At 32.8% G+C, this 20,912-nt stretch overlaps 1 protein-coding gene across 1 annotated transcript; it reads left to right on the forward strand.

Annotated features, from left to right (window-relative positions):
* The first annotated feature begins 3,961 nt into the window (after nt 1–3,961).
* LOC117691790 (neuromedin-U receptor 2-like) lies at nt 3,962–6,882 on the forward strand. The gene has a single exon (XM_034478506.2). The coding sequence runs from the start codon at nt 4,019–4,021 to the stop codon at nt 5,165–5,167; it is 1,149 nt and encodes a 382-aa protein (XP_034334397.2). The 5' UTR covers nt 3,962–4,018; the 3' UTR covers nt 5,168–6,882.
* Nucleotides 6,883–20,912: the final 14,030 nt, after the last annotated feature.

Raw genomic sequence — 20,912 nt, forward strand, 5'->3', positions numbered from 1 at the left:
AAAAACTGTCGGTTAAAATCCCAATACATTGTTGGTCCGAAACGTGTATAAATTGCATTTTGACTACAAGAATAAAAACTTATATGGCAAAATTGTTAAGGTAACGTATTTGTAGCTGATTATTGACCACGATACGATCCATTCTTATAATTTCTCAATTCTTTAATGTTTAGACAATTCCTTTGCACATTATTTATCAACGTATTCATTGACGACGGACTGAAGCGATAAATCTTTACGAGCAACCAATGAAGCAGCAGCTATGTTTTAAAAGTATTTACAATAAAAGAGGAAATTAGCTTATTTCGAGATATCAGACCATTTAAAATGGTATTAATGTCCTGGACCTCAAGAAAATTGATAGCACCAACTACAAAATAAACTCAGATGAAGGTTTTCGTCTTGGAATTATTAAATTTATTTACACACTTAAATTATGGATCATCAACAAAACAATACACCTGTAGGGGAAAATCTGAAAATCTCTGGGGACTTGTCAAGTTGTTGAAGACGTCTGTGTCCTACAAGGGACCTAAACAACCTGACAAATTTCTTTAGACAGTCTTGAAAATAACTGATTATTTCAACACATGTCCCACCTTTAAAAAAATTTATTCCTCAAGCAGTGTAATAAAAACCACGTATAAAATAATTAACTATAATGATACAAAACTATATTACATATGACATGATTTGTTATGCTTATTTTAAGGCTAGTTTTTTTTAGTACGCTTTGTATTATATTGGTACCCCTAACCGGATCATTTGTTTAACTGAAATGTTCCATGTTAAATTCAAAGAACCATATCATATTTGTTTTTCAAAGGAATTGAATATAATTCATAAGTACTCCAAAACATAATTAACACATTCTAATAAAAGCATTTAATCATAATCTTTTATTATTGAGAATAATTTCGTTTACCTTGGTGAATCTATGAAGGTTTTTATATGATGGCATCTTTTTTCATTAAGTAATGATAACTAACTTTTGACAATGATTACTCAGGTCAGTTGTTTAGACTTCTATTCACGATGACGTAATGCAATATTTGCATTGATAATATTTGCATTGATAAAACATTTTTAATAGAGAAATATATATGAGAAAATTTGAAACCTTGTAATGATTTGAAATATATTAATATGATATGAATTTATTACGAATTGAATAAGTATTTGTTTGATTGGAGGATGGTCCTGACCAATTTTGGACTATATATACATATACACATAAAAAAGCATACATAGGAAAAGATGTCTTTGTGACATTTAGGCCTTTGTTGCAAACGTAAGGATTTCTTTTGGAAGTACAGGTACAACTCTATACATCATGACACAAAACATTCTATAGTTTGGCGGATACACGGGTTTCTATAATGAAAGTTGTTCCTTGTTACTTTTGTGGCATTTAATTCTTAGCCATGAGTTACGGGGTCTTTACAATAGGTAAATATTAATTTCTTGAACCAAACATTGGTTTGCTATAAAGGTAGCTATCTTTGTAGCTTTTGCTATCTCGTGACTAATGATGAAAGAAAATCAAAGATAGATTTCTCATTCTGTCAGGTCTTGTTCTGCAACTTCCATCAGTACTTTGGGATATTATACACCTAAATTTAGTTAGGTTTAGACAAACAATTCTTGTCTTTTTTTGTTCTTTTGGAGAAATAATACCTACATCTAAGTGAGAGGGAAGTGATATTCCTAAAATAGTTTACTTATTACGTCGCTTTGAAGTGTACAAACTGGGACGATGGGAAACCCTTCAGACAAATATAGCATCAGTCATCTGACACTATAGCACCCAAGTACATCATTATATCAATATAATACTTTTTTCAGGTGATTATCGGGTGAAAGTGTTAGCAATTCATCTGCAGTCACTTAACATACGCATTCAGGTGATGTTCAGTCTGAAAACAAGGATTATACACCCCATATCGTTGACAACAAACTACACCAAGAAGCTGTCAAAATTCTCGACAAAGTAACAAAACGAAAATCTGCTGTTAAAGTAACACGAACCACAACAATTTTTGTTGCAATAACAATCGTATTCATTATCGGTTTTCTCCCATTTGTAGTTGTTGATATTATTGATCACCATTAGCGACGTTGAGAAAGAAATATCAAAACAACTTAGGTGTTTCTGGAGTTTTGTTAAAAAACCTATTTTCTGAAAACTGCGATCAATCCGTTGATAGACAGCCTATTTAATTTAATTCTTAGCCATGATTCACGTGATCTTTACAATAGGTAAATATTAATTTCTTGAATCAAACATTGGCTTGCTGTAAAGGTAGCTATCTTTGTAGCTTTTGCTATCTCGTGACTAATGAGGAAAGAAAATCAAAGATAGATTTCTCATTCTGTCAGGTCTTGTTCTTTTTGTTTTTATTCCCTCCTAAATCAACTTCCATCGGTACTTTGGGATATTATACACCTAAATTTAGTTAGGTTAAGAAAAACAATTCATGTTGTTTTTTTTCTTTTGGAGAAATAATACCTACATAAAAGCGATAGGGAAGTGATATTCTTAAAATAGTTTACGTTCTTTGAAGTGTACAAACTGGGACGATGGGAAACCCTTCAGACAAATGTATCATCAGTGACATAACACTATAGCACCCTAGTGCATGCATTATGCAATGGAATACTTTTATCGGCTGATTTGTTCCTCAATCAATATTGTTGCCTCATAATCCAGTTTTTTGCTAAATCATTATGTGCGTATTATTATTTGAATCTATAGTTTTGTAAATAAAAATTTTAAAAGAAAATTACATAAAAACACAGCTCTCCATAAGGAAGGAGTTTTTGGCCATTTTTAAAACTATGACTTTTTACTTAAGCGAGTTTCCAAAAAAGTTGTTTTCTTAAGTGAAATATATGATAAAGATGACATATCAGGTACACTAATCTATGCAATGTGTATCGTTCCGATCCTCTCAAATTGTCGTTTAACTGTATCACACCTGTATCTCAAGCAACTGTGTAGTTCGCGGCCAGCGTGCTAGGTTCCGTTCGTTATCGAAAGCAAGATTTTTGTCTTGCCTAGATAGCCGAGTGTGGAGCGCGGTGGCCGCTCACTGCTGAGAGAATGGGTTCCAGAGGTCGTGATTTCAATCCTCGGTCGGGGCGGAAGGTGGAGCTCCAACAAAAGTGAATTTCTCTGTGATATATATATATATATATATATATATATATATATATATATATATATATAAAGTGACCTTATCTAAATCTTTGTTTAATTATCGATAATTATTATTTTTTCTACAAAATCTTAATAATTCAAAACTGATAAAACTGAATTCTTCTGTTTAAAAAAAAATTCCAAACTATGATAAAGGAAATTCAATGAGAATATCAGACGTGTAATATTTAATATTTACATTCTACTGTGTTTTTCCATTAAATTCCGTGATGTTTAAATGCCTCTAAATGCAACAAGTAGTCAAAGGTCAAATTGACGAGTTTTATTATGACGTCACAAACGTTGAACGCTGTAAACTGCAACGTCACAAGCGAAAATCAAAGTTCACGCTTATGGCTGTTACTGTGGCTCTTCCATTAATATTAACTTACCCTTAGGATAAGATAGGAATTTAAAGGTATGAATCACATTTGCAGACAAGGCAAGAAGTTAAAAAAAATGTAAATATAAGCATTAAATCATGATTTTTTGAAGTATACACTCTCATAACTGCAGCGGTGTGTGCATACAAATTTTCATAACGCGCTAACGCGCGTTACTCATTTTGTATGCACACACCGCTGCAGTTATGAGAGTGTATACTTCAAAAAATCATGATTCAATGCTATAATATAATTGGTTAAACCACGTAATTCCCGGTTTTAAACACTGTAATTTCCGGCAAAAAAACCGAGTCTACTTAATAGGTTATCAGATTGCAAACCAGGATATTAGAACAAATTTATCTTATATATAGTTACAAAACCCCACACACAGGACTTAAAAGCAAATCAGAGTGTATACACGAGTATACATGCCATGGAGACCTCTACCTTTTTGACAAGTTATTGGAACTACTCTTATGGGTCAGATTCGTCGAAAGATCCCTATTCTTTACTTTTGAAGTTAAACAACCAGAAAGCCCTAAGAGATCTCCCTGTGATCCTGTTCCTTGTAGTTCTTTTGATCGTTGGAATAAGCGGCAATATAGTTGTATGTGTAATTTACTCTAAAGCAAAGAAGAAATCAACATCCGATCTCTTCATTTTGAACTTGGCAGTTCTGGATCTTCTGTCCTGTACGTTCGGAATCCCCTTGGAGATCGCAGACCTTAGTTTACCCTACATGTTTAATGCTCCAGCTGTTTGCAGCATTGGAAGGGCTATGGAATCATGTACAGTTATCGCGTCAGTGTTTACTCTGGTTTTCATTTCAGTTGATCGATACAAACGTATTTGTAATTTTGGTGAAAGTTTTAAAATTTTGACGGTCAAAATTATGTGTGTCATTGCATTGTGCAGTGGTGCCTTGTCATCGCTGCCATTTTTAGTAGTAATGGGAAAAAGGACATTAAGCCTTGGGCTTTCCGGAATAGAGGGTGTTGGATGTGAAGTCTCAGACAATATGAAACATACTCACTTTACATTTGCTTATTATACTTTCATGTTGATACTTTACATCGTTTGTCTAGTTTTCGTTATTTTTGTATATGTGCGTATCTCTATATTTTTAAGAAGGACTAGAAGCATGAGAATTAGGCATATTAAGGAAAGTAATAGCTCAACCATGGGCACTCAACATTCTCATTCAGTTGAGCTTGAATCTATCACTGTGGAAAGCGGACATCAAGGAAGCCCTGTTAACTACCTACAGGAAGCCGTGCATACGCTTCCGAGAGAAACTCCAATTACTTCCGGAGTAAAAGTTACTAGGACAACAACAATATTTGTAGCTATAACTATCGCTTTTATAATCAGTTTTCTCCCATTTTTGGTGGTCATAATATTATATAGCATCATTAAAGACATAGAGAAAGGCATGTCAGAACAAATGAAGGTGTTCACTGAATTTTGTGCAAGAACATATTTTCTGAACAATGCGATTAACCCGTTGATATATAGCGCTTTGAATAGAAAATTCAGACATGATGTTAAACGACTGTTTTCTACAAATTGCTGTAAGAGATAATTGATTAATGTTGGTACTTCAGAGTTACAATTTGATGTTTACCAAGTAAATACACTCTAGATTTCTGAATACAAATTTTACAACATGGAAACGTCAGTATCCATTTTTAGCATGCCAACTTTTCTGATTTGTAGATTCCTTAAATTGTTTTTATGATTGTCGTATAACGGGTATTTTCTGCGGTTGTTTACTTTCTGTGGTATTTTGCGGGTATGGAAAATCCACAGAAATAAAATCGCAAAATAGTCTAAGATTATTCACATAAATGCCACGATTACCGTATCTACAGGTTACATATATCCTCAATAGTCAGTATGTTACTCAGTACTATATATTCGGTGATTTCCAGTGATTAACTCATAATATCATTACAGCTCCATTTCATTTGTGTGGAATAGTTTGTAAAATTCATACTTACCATATATGACATTTTCTAGTAATTAATTATGATATATATCTCCAAAATAGACACTCAAAAGTAACAAAATTATCAGACTTTATTTAATTTCCAGGTTACCCGTATCGATAAATTAGATAATGTATTCCAAGCGCTTGTGTAAAATTTATTTACAAATCTCATTCAACACAACACTAGTCTTAAATAATAATAGCCAAATTAGAGGATTATTCTTAGATAAGCAGTCACATTAGAACGATGTTCAGTTCAATTCAGTGTCGGTCAAGTATCTTCAATAACGATCGGTCAAATTAAATAATATTAAAGGTTTAAGTCAGTCAAACATCAACCTGTAATTTCATTACGGATCAAAAGAAGTTAAACACAGTTTTTATTTAATCATCATTTGTAAAATATTCGTGCACATTCATCAAACAAATGCGTGAGTTACCGTAAATTGTTAGACAAACTTTGTCCACGCGACAATTACTGCAGCCAGAGTCAACAGGTGGCTGGTTGCATAATGCGAAATAAACACCTTTTTACACACAGTAGCGGCGGTAATTCCCTAGGCGAAGTCCCGTAAAACGCTTGAAAAAAGGATTTAAATATTGATACAAATTATAATAGTGCTATGTTCAGATTTATTTTTTGCGGCCTAATGTAATTGCAGAAATTGAAAATGCAGAATATGATTTGATACCTTTTAGGATCTAAACCGCAAAAATTTCGAGCCGCAGAAAGTACCCGTTATACGGTAGTTCTTTCTTTTTTGGGTGAAATTTTATCTTGATGTTTTTATATCGTAATCATTGTACATGTACAAGCTGAACCAGAAGTAGAATTTCAAGATTTATGTAGCTGTGTGCAGCAAATATAACAGGATATCAAAATTTGATATGGCGTCTTTAGATAACTAATATTAAGGATATAAGTTTCATACATATGCATTTTCTGTACTTTGAGTCAAAAACATTTAACAGATGCAATAAAAGTCAACATCTCACAAAGTGAAAGTTAAATGTGTTTACCTACATTTTGGTGTATCTAAATTTGTAAATGTTTGGACCTTTAACAGCTTCCATGTGTATATTAAAGTAATTTCAATGTGTGTTTACTCATAATAATGATTTGCATGTTACTTGTTGCGATGATAATTACACTTCGGTACATTATTTCAGTTTCTTACGGTGGCTGTAGTAGGATCTTATATCAGCCACCGTCGTATCTCGTTATGACGAAAGGATTTCGTTTCCTTCTTAAATATTCACATTCTTTTATTTTAAGTTGATTTGAAAATAAATTATAATTTCTGTTACATTTTGTTTACTGAATTAAAAATTACAATATTATAGAGACTATTTTACATATTTTAACAAAAAAAAAAAAATACTGAAAAACCTAAATTGTTAAGGGGTCTTTATTCTACAGGGGTCACTTTTCTTCACGTACAATGGGTTCATTTTTATGAAAATGACAATTATTTTTAAGGCAAAAGGGTCATTATTCTACATAGAATAATTTATTATTCTACGCGGGTCTTTATCTGCTTTGCACAGGCTGGTTTGTTCATATCTAGTTACAAAAGGTGGACACAAATTGTATTAATATTATTAACAGGACTCGTTTAATCTATATTGATTATATCATTATGAAAACTCCGTGACAAATTCGTGAAACAAATGTGAGCATAACTGGATTTTTACGAAATCATATGGTTTGCATTCTCATCAATTATTGCGTGAACGTACATGTACGTCTGTCACTCAGATATCACTGGTTTTAGATATCAGATGTCAAGTCGATCCTTATTTTCATCATTTGTTTACTCGCCCGTCCTTCTCTCACATATTTTGGTCTTGATTAAAAAAACCTAATATATCAAATACTCTTCCTAAATATTCTAAATTCATAATCACTGTTGGCAAATGTTATTTCAGGATCTTGATACATCCAATAATGGTGAGAATATGGAGAAATCGTGTACATTCTACTAATTTGCATAGCGGCCATATTGTTATCGTAATGGCGATTTTCAGAACAATGGAATACATAAAAAGAAATGCGAAAAACCAACAAGTTTTAAGAATGAGCATTTTGGAAATATTTCGTCGTCATTTTGGTTTCGTAATTTACTTTCTCCAGGATAGGAATGCGCCTGTTTTGTTTAAAAGAGTTCCTTTTAAATCTGAAAAATCGAAGCGGGGCGTTGTAGGAATAAAGTTTGTGTTAAGGTGATGAAAGAACTCATGAAGGGATTTTACATCCTGAGCGCATGCGTCACAAGAAAGGTGCAGGAAAAAACCTTAGGATAATCGCTGAAATGGAAAACATAGCTGTAAACCAGAACTTGACGAAGACTCGAGCAAACTTGCCTATGAAGCAAGGAAATTAGTAAAGGCTGATAGAGATAAGTGTTCTGTTGTATGGAACGGAAAAATCTTTGTGACAAACCACATCGACAAAACGTATTAAAAAACACCTTTGTCCAGGGGACATGGTTAAAGTTCTCACTCACCTTGGTGTCCAACTCGAAACTTTTGGTTATTTGCCCGACATGGAGACCCAAAACAGGTTAACATTTTGTTTTCTATTTACAACACGTGTATAAACAATCTTCGTCAACTTACTCTTAGCTATGCTTATTTTTCCTCTGTTTACAAGTGTTAGAACTAGCCACGTGAAACTCGCACTTGACTATGATTAGTCAAAGCCCAACCCCGACCTATTTTAAACCAACCTTTGATAGCCTAGAATTTATACATGAAATCTAATAATAATCAATTAAATCAAAACATTATTTCACATTTTTGTTACTCCATATTTTTTCTAAAATAATATTATCACAATGAACGAATTTGATGATAATTGTTTTATTTTTCCGCTTAATATAATGAATCTTCAGTGAATCTTTTTTCTTTTGTTTATTCATGTACATGTAGTTATTTAGTAAATTCCATTCATATTTTTTTTTAAAAGTAAGATCTTTTGGATTCGTTAAGGGAGGTTTCATATGCATTTGATTGCATATGAGAGAAGAAAACAAGAATGAGTACAGTCGTACAAACTTATAAATATATTGTTTCACTCACTTAAATCACTATCGTATCGAATGGTTAGGTTAGATAGGATGAAAACATTAAATTATAAAAAAAAACTAGACACTTGTTGCAAAAGCAACAAAAAGGTCTTCCGTTTTAATATACATGTATCAATTCAACTGTAAGACATTGCTTCTCTCACATAGAAAAAAAGTGGATATGATAATTATTGTGAATGATATATCCAGACGTTACTTCTAATAAAAACAACGGAATGAAAAAGAAAATCAATTTATGAAGTAATTTTTGTGACGACCGGAAGTAACGCCGAGCTAAACAAAAATGTTAACCATTTGTACAATCATAAGTCAATCTTACTTAAAGTTTGGTTGTTCACATCCCTGATCTCTTTGAAACAATATTTTTTGTCTCGGGACCGGAAACGGACGAACGGAAGTGATAAATGAAAACAAAAGATGGTTTTTCTCGTACATTTGCTTAACGAAAATCACTGTTTATCAGGCTAGATGAAACACCCAAGAAACTCAGTTAAACTTGTTAAAAACAGGATTTGTCTGAACCCTTCCAGTAAGAACCGGAAGTGACAGTTGACAAAATTTAATCCGTTAAACACATCCCCAATCAAATTTCGATCAATCATGAAAGATTCGTGTCTCAATCACTTACAATGACAAAAATCTCGCGGACTTCAAATTTGTAAAAAAGAAAGCTACATAGAGATATTTGAGATATCTCACCGGAAGTAAACTGTATTTGCTAATTTAACATTATATAGATGACATATGTAAGATTATATACTGATATTTTCATTTTATGTAAAATGAATAATATATGAAGAAAACAAAATTTTTGAAGTGCTTCCGGTGACGACCGGAAGTTACGCCGAACAAAACAAAATAGTGTTAACACATGTTCATACATAGGTCTATCATCCCACAAAGTTTGGTTGTTCAAGTCGTCACCGTTTTTTGAGATCTCGTCGAAATAAGGTTTTTTGTCTCGGGATAGGAAACGGACATGCGGAAGTGCTCAATGTAAATTGTGTTAAACATTTCTTGTATACTTGCCTTTTGTAAGTTATATTTCATTTATCTAGCTAAAAATGTCAAAGAAAAACAGTTAAACTGATAAACAGCTCGATTTGTTTGAACTCTTCCGGTGTGGACCGGAAGTGACGGAAGACAAAATGAAACCAGTTAAACACATCTTCAATCAAATGTCTATCATCCACGAAAGTTCCGTGTCTAAATCACTTATAGTTTCTGAGATCTCGCGGGTACAAAATGTGTTTTAAAAAGGCTTGCTGAGATGATTGAGATATCTCACCGGAAGTAGAATTTTTTTGTTGATTTAACATTGCATAGATAAGTTATGCATAGAATTATACTTATTTATTTAATTTACGGAAAATGAATTTAATGCGTAAAATAACTATTTTTGAAGTGCTTCCGGTGACGACCGGAAGTTACGACGAACAAAACAAAAGTGTTTAAACACATCTACATACACAGGTCTATCATCCTACAAAAATTGGTTGTTCACGTCTTTACCATCTTTGAGATCTCGAGGTGACAAGCTTTTTCATTGCGGGACAGGAAACGGACGACCGGAAATGAATTTTTAAAAAATGAAAAAATCATGCCTACACTTTATCATTCTCTATTATTCCTGAAAATTTCAAGAAAATCTATCCAGTCATCTCTGAGAAAATCGGGGAAAAAAATAATAATAATAATAACTAGACTCTTGTTGCAAAAGCAACAAAAAGGTCTTCCGTTTTGATATACATGTTTCAATTCAACTGTAAGACATTGCTTCTCTCACATAGAAAAAAAGTGGATATGATAATTATTGTGAATGATATATCCAGACGTTACTTCTAATAAAAACAACGGAATGAAAAAGAAAATCAATTTTTGAAGTAACGCCGAGCTAAACAAAAATGTTAACCATTTGTACAATCATAAGTCAATCTTACTTAAAGTTTGGTTGTTCACATCCCTGATCTCTTTGAAACAATATTTTTTGTCTCGGGACTGGAAACGGACGAACGGAAGTGATAAATGAAAACAAAAGATGGTTTTTCTCGTACATTCGCTTAACGAACATCACTGTTTATCAGACTAGATGAAACACCCAAGAAACTCAGTTGAACTTGTTAAAAACAGGATTTGTCTGAACCCTTCCAGTAAGAACCGGAAGTGACAGTTGACAAAATTTAATCCGTTAAACACACCCCCAATCAAATTTCGATCAATCATGAAAGATTCGTGTCTCAATCACTTACAATGACAAAAATCTCGCGGACATCAAATTTGTAAAAAAGAAAGCTACATAGAGATATTTGAGATATCTCACCGGAAGTAAAATTAATTTGCTAATTTAACATTATATAGATGACATAAGTAAGATTGTATACTGATATTTTCATTTTATGTAAAATGAATAAAATATGAAAAAAACAAAAATTTTGAAGTACTTCCGGTGACGACCGGAAGTTACGCCGAACAAAACAAAATAGTGTTAACACATGTTCATACAGAGGTCTATTATCCCACAACGTTTTGTTAATCAAGTCGTCACCATTTTTTAGATCTCGTCGAAATAAGGTTTTTGGTCTCGGGACAGGAAACGGACATGCGGAAGTGCTCAATGTAAATTGTATGAAATCTTTCTTGTATACTTGCCTTTTGTACATTATTTTTCATTTATCTAACTAAAAATGCCAAAGGGAAACAGTTAAACTAATAAACGGCTCGATTTGTTTGAACTCTTCCGGTGTGGACCGGAAGTGACGGAAGGCAAAATAAAACCAAATAAACACATCTTCAATCAAATGTCTATCATCTGTTTAAGTTTGGTGTCTTGATCACTTATAGTTTCTGAGATCTCGCAGGTACAAAATCTGTATTAAAAGAGCTACCTGAGATGATTGAGATATCTCACCGGAAGTAGAATTTTTTTGTTGATTTAACATCGCATAGATAACCTATGTATAGATTTATACTTATATATCTAATTTATGAAAAATGAATTAAATGCGTAAAATTACTTTTTTTGAAGTGCTTCCGGTGACGACCGGAAGTTACGACGAACAAAACAAAATAGTTTAAACACATCTACATACACAGGTCTATCATCCCACAAAGTTTGGTTGTTCAAATCTTTACCGTTTTTGAGATCTCGAGGTGACAAGCTTTTTCGTCGCGGGACAGGAAACGGACGACCAGAAATGAATTTTGAAAAAATAAAAAAATCCTTCCTAGACTTTATCATTTCCTATTATTCCTGAAAATTTCAAGAAAATCTATCCAGTCATCTCTGAGAAAAACGTGGAAAAAAATAAGAATAATAATAATAAGAAACATTACAATCACTATAAGGTCTTCCGTTGGAAACGGAAGACCTTAATAAAAAGAAACATTACAATCACTATAAGGTCTTCCGTTGGAAACGGAAGACCTTAAAAAAAAAAAAATTGGGCAAAGAAAGATAAATCCAAAATGAATAAGCAGACTAACAGACTGTATACATTTGCGTCAAGAGTTGAAAACGTATACTTACATACTAATGCACTGATTATAGAGCAAAGATATACTAAAATTGTACCTGGGTCTTTTCCATGAATTGTGTATGATCTCCACCCTCCTTCACTGACCGTCATATAAGAGGGATTACATAAGCTGTCAAACGTGTAGAGTTTGCACATCTTTGTCTGAGAGTTATAACTAAAACACTCGCATCCATTAATACACGAACGGGAACAAGTCGCGAAGGAAACGTTGTGTAGGCTTTCCAAAGGGGCATGTATAGATACTTTATTGTCAACCTCAAGATTCACTCTATATTGTTGGCACACCATAGCATTCGAAATTGACAGATAAGAAAACAGTAACCGCAGTCCCTCGACAACTGATGTCATGAGATTGTCTATGATAAAACTGTTTGGTTCAATTAAACTCTCCATGTCCGTTAGATTTATATCATTTTCATGAAGCTTTCAAAGTTTACTTTAACCCAAATCGACATTGAAGTTTGTCTTTGTTTTAACTAGCAACAACCGAACCCAACCAAATGGATCTATCACGTGTTTTTCGAACGCCAATATGACTTTATAATGATTGGATGGCAATCATAAACAAGGAGCATCGTTTCAATTGGTGGCAACGCCTGATGCAATTTTGATTTAGAGTATACTGATTTTTGCTACAAAAACAATCGATATTATAGTATACAAGTAAGTTTTAGCATCTTATAAATGAGCATGAATAAATGTATGTTTAAATATGTATTTCTTTTTTTTCGACATTATTTTCATGTACATTTTTTAAAACAGGGTTGACAAAAAAAATATATTTAGGACAAAGTCAATACTTTTAAAAATGGAACATGCACCCCAAATTTCATTATAAAAACTATGAAGAGAAAGTAAGTTGAAAACGATAATGCAGTCTGCAATAAATCGATCTGAATATAAACTTATAGTTTTAATTAAGTTTGATATTAGAAAGATTAAGTTTTATCACTGTATCTAAGTAGCAAAAACAGATCAGTCTTGAAATCACTGGCGGCTTAAAAAAGGACCGAAAAGAAACGGGAGTGAAAAGTACCAGGTATAGAGTAATGCAGCATGATTTTTTTCTTCATCAATATCAAAAATATTTTAAATGAAATATAGTGATAACACACGGCGTTCACAATCAAAAGTCCAAAGGAAAAGTACAATACAGAAACAAAGCAAATGAGAGAGAGAGAGAGAGAGAGAGAGAGAGAGAGAGAGAGAGAGAGAGAGAGAGAGAGAGAGAGAGAGAGAGAGAGAGACAGACAGACAGACAGACAGACAGACAGACAGACAGACAGAGAGACAGACAGAGAGAGAGAGAGAATTTGAATTGAACATATTTTATTGAATAAATCAAAAGGATAAGACACAAGTTCTAAAACTTAGATAGTCTTCTCCTAGTAATGACATTTTATAAATATTGCCAGTAATAACGTTAGATATGAATACACATAAATATACATGAATAAACAATCTACTGCATATATAATATCATCTTATAAATTCAGACATTTTTTGAAAAACGACCACATTCACTCAAAAAAATGTGTACCGTCTTGAAAATTTCAGTGTTTTGTGTATTTGTCAACGAATCATCCCCCCATAACAATAAATGTGTATCTATAATGTATACATAACGTAATGTTAATAGCTTATTCATTAGAGAATTCCGAGCTCTTGTATACTTTTAACAGACAAAAAACAAATGGTATGCATCTTCTGATAAGCCACACGAACAGTTTGAACTGGCTATTAAGTTACAGCGGAAAAAGTCAGAATTACAGTTGTGTCTCAAACGTGTATGTGTTATGTTTAAAAATCTTTTTCCAAATAAAAGATGTTTCTGAGGCTTTACCGTATCATTGTATAAACATTTTTTGAATATTTTAATAGAGGTTGCCTCCCTTGTATTAAGACTTAGGGCATTCCATCCTCTGACAGTATCAGGAATAAATGATTTATTAAATAGTTCTAATCTAAATTTTGGAACAGAATAATCAAGAGAGTTTCTAGTTGTGTACCTTGAAACACTGCCTCTTGTATATGGTACAATGTTTTGTATGTAAGTAGGTACTAAGTTATTGTGCATTTTGTACATAGTTACTAATTTAGCTCTATTTCTTCTGTGTTCCAAAGGTTCCCAACCTGTTTCAAAATAAATTGAGTTTCTTAAAGCAAAACTTGTGAGCCCAGTTACTATTCTTGCGGCATTTAATTGAACCTTTTCCAATTTGTCTATGTCCATCTGTGTGCAACCAGCCCATACTTCGGCAGCATATTCCAATTGTGGTCTAATAAAAGATACATACATTTGTGATAGAATATCCCTTGATACAGAAAACTGCCTTATTAACTGGAATGATAGATATGATATCTGTAATCTCATGTTCTTGTATTCTTATTTCTGAAAAAGAGTTATTAAATCTACACCCCCCTATAGTTGGAAGGTCATGATTGCTGTCATCTAAGAAAGTAAAAGATGTAGAGTAATTGTTAAGTAATTCAATCTTATCAGTGTCTGAAAATGCATAACCCTCCTTACCATTGTCCATGGTATACCTTATAGTTGGAATGTCGTGTGATAGTTTAGTGTGGAAACAATCTTTCAATAATTTCCAGTATAATTTTTGATTGTTTTGATGACAGTCTATATTGTCATAGTAGTTTGCAATTGCATGATGTAAATCACATGTGCGCTATCATCCTTGAAAGAAATCAAAGCATTAACAATTTAATTATTGTCTAATCGTCTAATACATATATACTTGTATATCAATCAAAATTGAGTTTGACACCACGTCTCTCAATTCTCTCTCTCTCTCTCTCTCTCTCTCTCTCTCTCTCTCTCTCTCTCTCTCTCTCTCTCTCTCTCTCTCTCTCTCTCTCTCTCTGTATGTAATATAGACAATGACATTGGTACACTATAAGCCAATTTTCTTATCTGGATTGTTTAGATATTAAACTTTTATTATCATTTAGACAGTTACAAACTCTAAAGAAAACATGTTAAAAGTACGAAAGCCGAGAAGGATCATTCGAGATTCGAGATTCGAAATACGAAATTCGAAATACGAGATTCGAGATTCGAAATTCGAGATTCAATATCTAAATTAACCAATCAAATCAAGGATCTGAAAATATGTATCCTAGCGACATCAAACTGTTCTAAATAAAAATCATACGTACATGCTCTTACATACAAATAAATGCTATCTTCACTTCTCCCTACCTAACTAAATAATTATTTGTATTAATTTTTAAACAGAATATCTAAGTAGACTAGTAATAATGCAGTGTGCTTCGCGGATCTAAGTGATTTTGTTTGCCCTGGTGCATTTCCACCTGATGCGTTTGAACCCTTAGGTATTTCACCACCAGTAATAGTTTAAAACCCGGGTTTATTCACCCCTTTTGTGTAAAAATGCGGTTATGGTAGAGAACTTCATAAGCGTAGCTAATTTTTTCTGTAGGGGGTCCTAGGCCAATTTTAAAAAAATTTACTATGTAAATTTAATAAGCTCCAATTTTCCCGAGGAGGGGGTCCAGATCCCCTGACCCCCTCCTTTCTAGATCCCCGCATGAAGATTGTACATGTATCTAAATAATCTAAATATAAATAATCTGTCCTGTTTCACTAATAAATATAAGCATTATTTATCGTTTTTATGTATGCATACAGTGATACACTAGTACTATGATTATAAACAAATCATTGAGATATTATCACATCATACGGAATTATTAATAAATACAATTTTTTTCCTTTTCCTCAGTAAACAACTTATTATGAGTCTTACTTTTGGAATTGTTTTCAATATAGAAGGATACCTACTCTCTACAATTGAAGGTAGGGATGATAGGGTGCCAATTTGTTCACATTGCCGATTTCTTATGCAGAGAACAGTAAAACCCTTTATTTGATTGTGAATGAATATTTCAAAATTAATTGTTGTACATATATTTTGTTATAATTCATTCATTGATATATCAACAAGAAAGAATAAAAGCATATGTTTCACAGCCAAGTTAAGTTTCTCTGTAGTTTCCTACCCCCCTACCCCCCACCGCACCAAAATTGACAATAATTACATATAAGTCATACAAATGTTTACTTTTTTTGTTAGTAAATCTCTAAAGATGTAAATAAGCACTGCAAACAAAGATGTGTGTATTTAATATACTACTACATTACACTTAGCCAGATAAAATGTAATCAGGATGAAGCTACAAGGGGTGAGTGGTGCAAATTTACCAATTTGTCGCCATACACACAGAACACCAAATAAAGAAACTGTGAGTGGTGTGTGGTATGCATAAAAGATGGCGGCAAATTGTCTCAAATAATCAGTGCAAAAACCCACAAATAGGCTGTTATTTGTTACATATCCTGCAAAAACATTTATAAAAAATGTTATCGTCCCATAACATAGCCGATTAAGTTAATGTGTACATATGGTCAACGTACATGTAATTCTAATATACAAGAAGGCGGACGTATCAGGCGGGGATCCAGAAAATTAAATTTCAAAAATGATCGGTTGAATTACATTAAATGCTTTGAAAATTGTTTTAAACTATCGCACGGGTCAGAATGCGTGATAGAAGCTATGTACAGTGTAATTGGAAACTTTCATTTTATATCAATATGTAGTATTACCTATTATAACAAATGAGAGTATAGCACAACTGCCACAAGCAATACATGTCCTTTACCGGCACCACCTCCCTCCCCATAAAAAATGAAACAATTGTCGTTTTATTTGCTAAAATGTGTGTGGTTCAAGATTTTTCTAAAGGACATACCCGATTAGAATTGAAAAAAAGAGTCGTACGTTTAAAACTAATTTTGTCAAAACTTTTAGATTCATTTGGTTATATTTTGGTCCATTTGGGTAAATATATGCACCAACGCAGCTCTAATTTATATATAATCAGGCCATAAATTCAAAATATTTTCAAAAATTAATAGCTTTAAATCCAGTGGATGAAAGAAAAGGAAAGCAAGTCGAACTCGATGAGTGCTAAGACCTGTGTTGAATGAATGGTACAGTAGAATATGCGCAAAAAAGTCCCGTCTACTCTTTCCTACCCTATAATTATTGGAATATTAAATCCGATTATAAGAGTCAAATTAAAAATCAAGTACGGATATGTACCTGTTTATCAAAAGTAAAACTACTCATAATTTATCTACAGTGCATCGTTATGGAGCTACACAGAAAGTTTTATATTATTTTGCCGAGCCAAATAAAAAAACCCTGGAAAACGAAGAGAAAACAAAGTGGGGACAGAATAACTGACAAATTAATTAGGACTATATAGCCGCCCCCCCCCCCCTCTTGAAATGTATATACTGAAAACAGATTATTGGCGTACAACATCCGCACACAATTTATAGAAAAATTTCATGTTTTTTTATCATTTTTGCTAGCTAATGTAAGACATCACAAATACCCCAAGCCCCCTCACGGAAAAGGAAATGCTAGGTGAAAAGAGAGAGAGAGAGAGAGAGAGAGAGAGAGAGAGAGAGAGAGAGAGAGAGAGAGAGAGAGAGAGAGAGAGAGAGAGAGAGAGAGAGAGAGAGAGAGAGAGAGAGAAAGAGAGAGAGAGAGAGAGTCGATGTAAATCACAGGTGCGCTAACAACGTTAAAATTAAAGCTTGCTAGTTGGTCTGCCCTACCCTAGCTACCTCCTCTCTTTTCTCGTTTTAGAGGCTTAATTATTGTCTATATATGCTTGTAACAAATCAAATCAATTTTAAATTCTAAATCAAACTAAATTTGACACTACAAAACTCTCTCTGTGTCTGTCTGTCTGTCTGTCTGTCTGTCTGTCTGTCTGTCTCTCTCTCTCTCTCTCTCTCTCTCTCTATCTCTCTCTCCCTCATATCGACAATGGCATTGCTATACCCTACTATACACTATTCTTATCTGGATTTTTGTCTTTGAGGTTGTAAATCATTATATCTTCTATGGTTTAAAACTTTATCATAACCTATATTTTGACATGTCGATTATTTTTTTGAGTTTCGTTTCATAGCTAAAACATTTAGATTAAAAAGATCTTTCTTCGCGAGCCGATTTTTACACAGTTGGGGCGAATACACTTCGGGTTAAAATTGTTCGGGGGGGAAATACATACAGGGCAAACAAAACCACTTAGATTCGCAAAGCCAACAGTGTTATTTCTAATTTAATTGTTTATACTGTGTGGGGTTAATTCATCAATGTTAATTTAACCATTTTATAACCACTATATAAGAGCTATTAAGACATTTATTTGTAGGAAAGAGCATGTACGAATGATCTTTATTTAGAACAGTTTGAAGTTGCTAGGATACAGGTTTCAGATCCATGATTTGATTGGTTAATTTAGATATTGAATCTCGAATTTCGAATCTCGAATCTCGTATTTCGAATCTCGTATTTCGAATCTCGAATCTCGAATGATCCTTCTCGGCTTTCGTATAAAAGTCAGCATTTGGAATGCCCTTTAATTTTTTCAGAAATTGTAATATATCAATAGTTCTGTTTTCATTTAAAATACCGAGACCTCTTTCATTGTGGTCATCTACAGCATTTGTGACTTGTTCAGATTGATTTACATGCAATGACATATTAAGAAATGAATATTTGATATAGACTACTTATTTTGGTTTTACGTATAATTCAAAGAAGTCTTTCATTGCAATCCTTTAAAATTCCGAGAATCCTTTCATGGCAATCCCCTGCACAGGTTCTGATTGATTTTGCTGGAGAGACACGTTAAAATAAATATCTAATACAAGTAAACAAATATGTTTTAATTTGATTTAGAGAATTCTTTCACTGCAATTCCCGGCTGAAATTTTCTTTTATTAATACTCTTACGTAATTGAACATTATAAAATAGATATTGATAGAGAAACATTATGCTTTATTTCACGTAACTGTGAGGGTTTTTTTGTTTTTATTTTATTCCTATCCAATTGATCATCATGGTGTAGAACATTACAAGATGAATATTTAATGCAGAAAATACATTTCTGTTTCTACCCAAATCTCAGGGAATTTCGTTCATTGCAATTTCTTGCACCAATTCTGATTGATTTTTACCGTATGGAACGTCATGGAATGAATATTCTATATAACTAAAAAAGGGTATTTTGATGAAATTTCTTTCATAGCGAATCTCTAAAGGACTTTTTATTAATGCTGATTGATGTCCAAAGACCCACAAATTGATATATTAATCCTATGCAGCACTTATAAGTTCACCTTATTTGATTTTCACCGTCGGTCCGGCCGAATTTAAGGTGGAATAACACATCTTCACGAAATGGCTGACCTCTGGTCGAAACGACATTATGTTTTATTAAACGGATTTTATCGACGTAAACATATAACTTACCTCATAGCCGAGTCGATAAAGTGTGAGGCTCGTTATCCGTACATATCGAGTTCGAATCCCGTTGGGGTTTTTGTTGTTATTTACTGAATTGATTTTTTTAGATATTCATTTTTTATCCCCAACTTGCAAATTTTTCTCTTATTTGAAATATGTATAGTTAATATATCATTATATCTTTCATAATCAAATAATTTACAGTTAATTCGAGTGACTTTTTCCAGGTGTGTTATTCCACCTTAAACTCACGACCTTTAAAAACCTGTTCTAGTAGTGAGCGGTAAGTACGATAACCACTCAGCCATCGAAAAAAATCAAAACAAATTTCTTTGTTCTACGAAGATTGGAATTATTACGCAATACGTGGTGTATGTGATTTTAACTATAATTTAAAAATCAAACTTGCTTAGATAAAGTTGATAATACTGTCTAAATAATCTTAATATCAAGAATACTGTGTGTCACGATCTGACGTTATTGTTCTCGCCCAATGTGTCAGTTTGTAACTCAGAGGTTATTTACTCTAATATTTGATAATATTAAAACGGTATTATCTGGAAGAATGAGTTTTTAAATAGTTAATAAGTCTGGTTTCAGTTATAAATATACCTAAGAGCAAATTGTCATTTTGTAGATGCTACATTTAGATGTGATTAAAATTACAAATGGGTAGTATGTACATTGTAAGAAACCCTCTAAATATACAGGGAAAAGTTGCACACTTATGCGTACATATACTACTATATAAATCATAATAATTGTAATTCAGTCTTGGAAATTTCCTACCAATCACGAAGTAAAGAAAAAATAACATTACCGGTAACTCAATTTATTCAGGACATTTTGCAGAGTTTTAAAATGCTGTTAAATAGATATGCATTATTTAAACACATTTAGTTTTATTCTGACATAAAACAATGAAACCTTGTTAATTACCTTGATTTATTATGTCACAATATGATATCATTCTTATGAGGCAACCTCGGTTATCTAATTCTTAATGCATTTCTGACGTCTTGGTTTCAATTTTTTGACGTTAAAACACAAAAAATTCTGACGTCATGATAAAAATAGTCTGGATTGCAGCGTCAAAATGAAAAGTTTATAGCCAAGCTAGACTATTAATTTTAATATCATCTGCTTTCTCATGTTCTCATCTGTAAGAATCACTCAAAACATGATTTAATGATTTTTATGTCATAAGACCCCTTTTCTCATACACTGGCTCATATATAGATTAAATTCAGTCAGGACAAAAGGTCCAAGATGTGCAAAATCCCTACGTTTACCTCTATACAAACAAATTGTTCACCTAAAAGGTTTTTATTTAATAAAGAG

Source organism: Magallana gigas, chromosome 9, assembly GCF_963853765.1.
Source record: "Magallana gigas chromosome 9, xbMagGiga1.1, whole genome shotgun sequence".
Classification (NCBI taxonomy): Eukaryota; Metazoa; Mollusca; class Bivalvia; order Ostreida; family Ostreidae; genus Magallana; species Magallana gigas.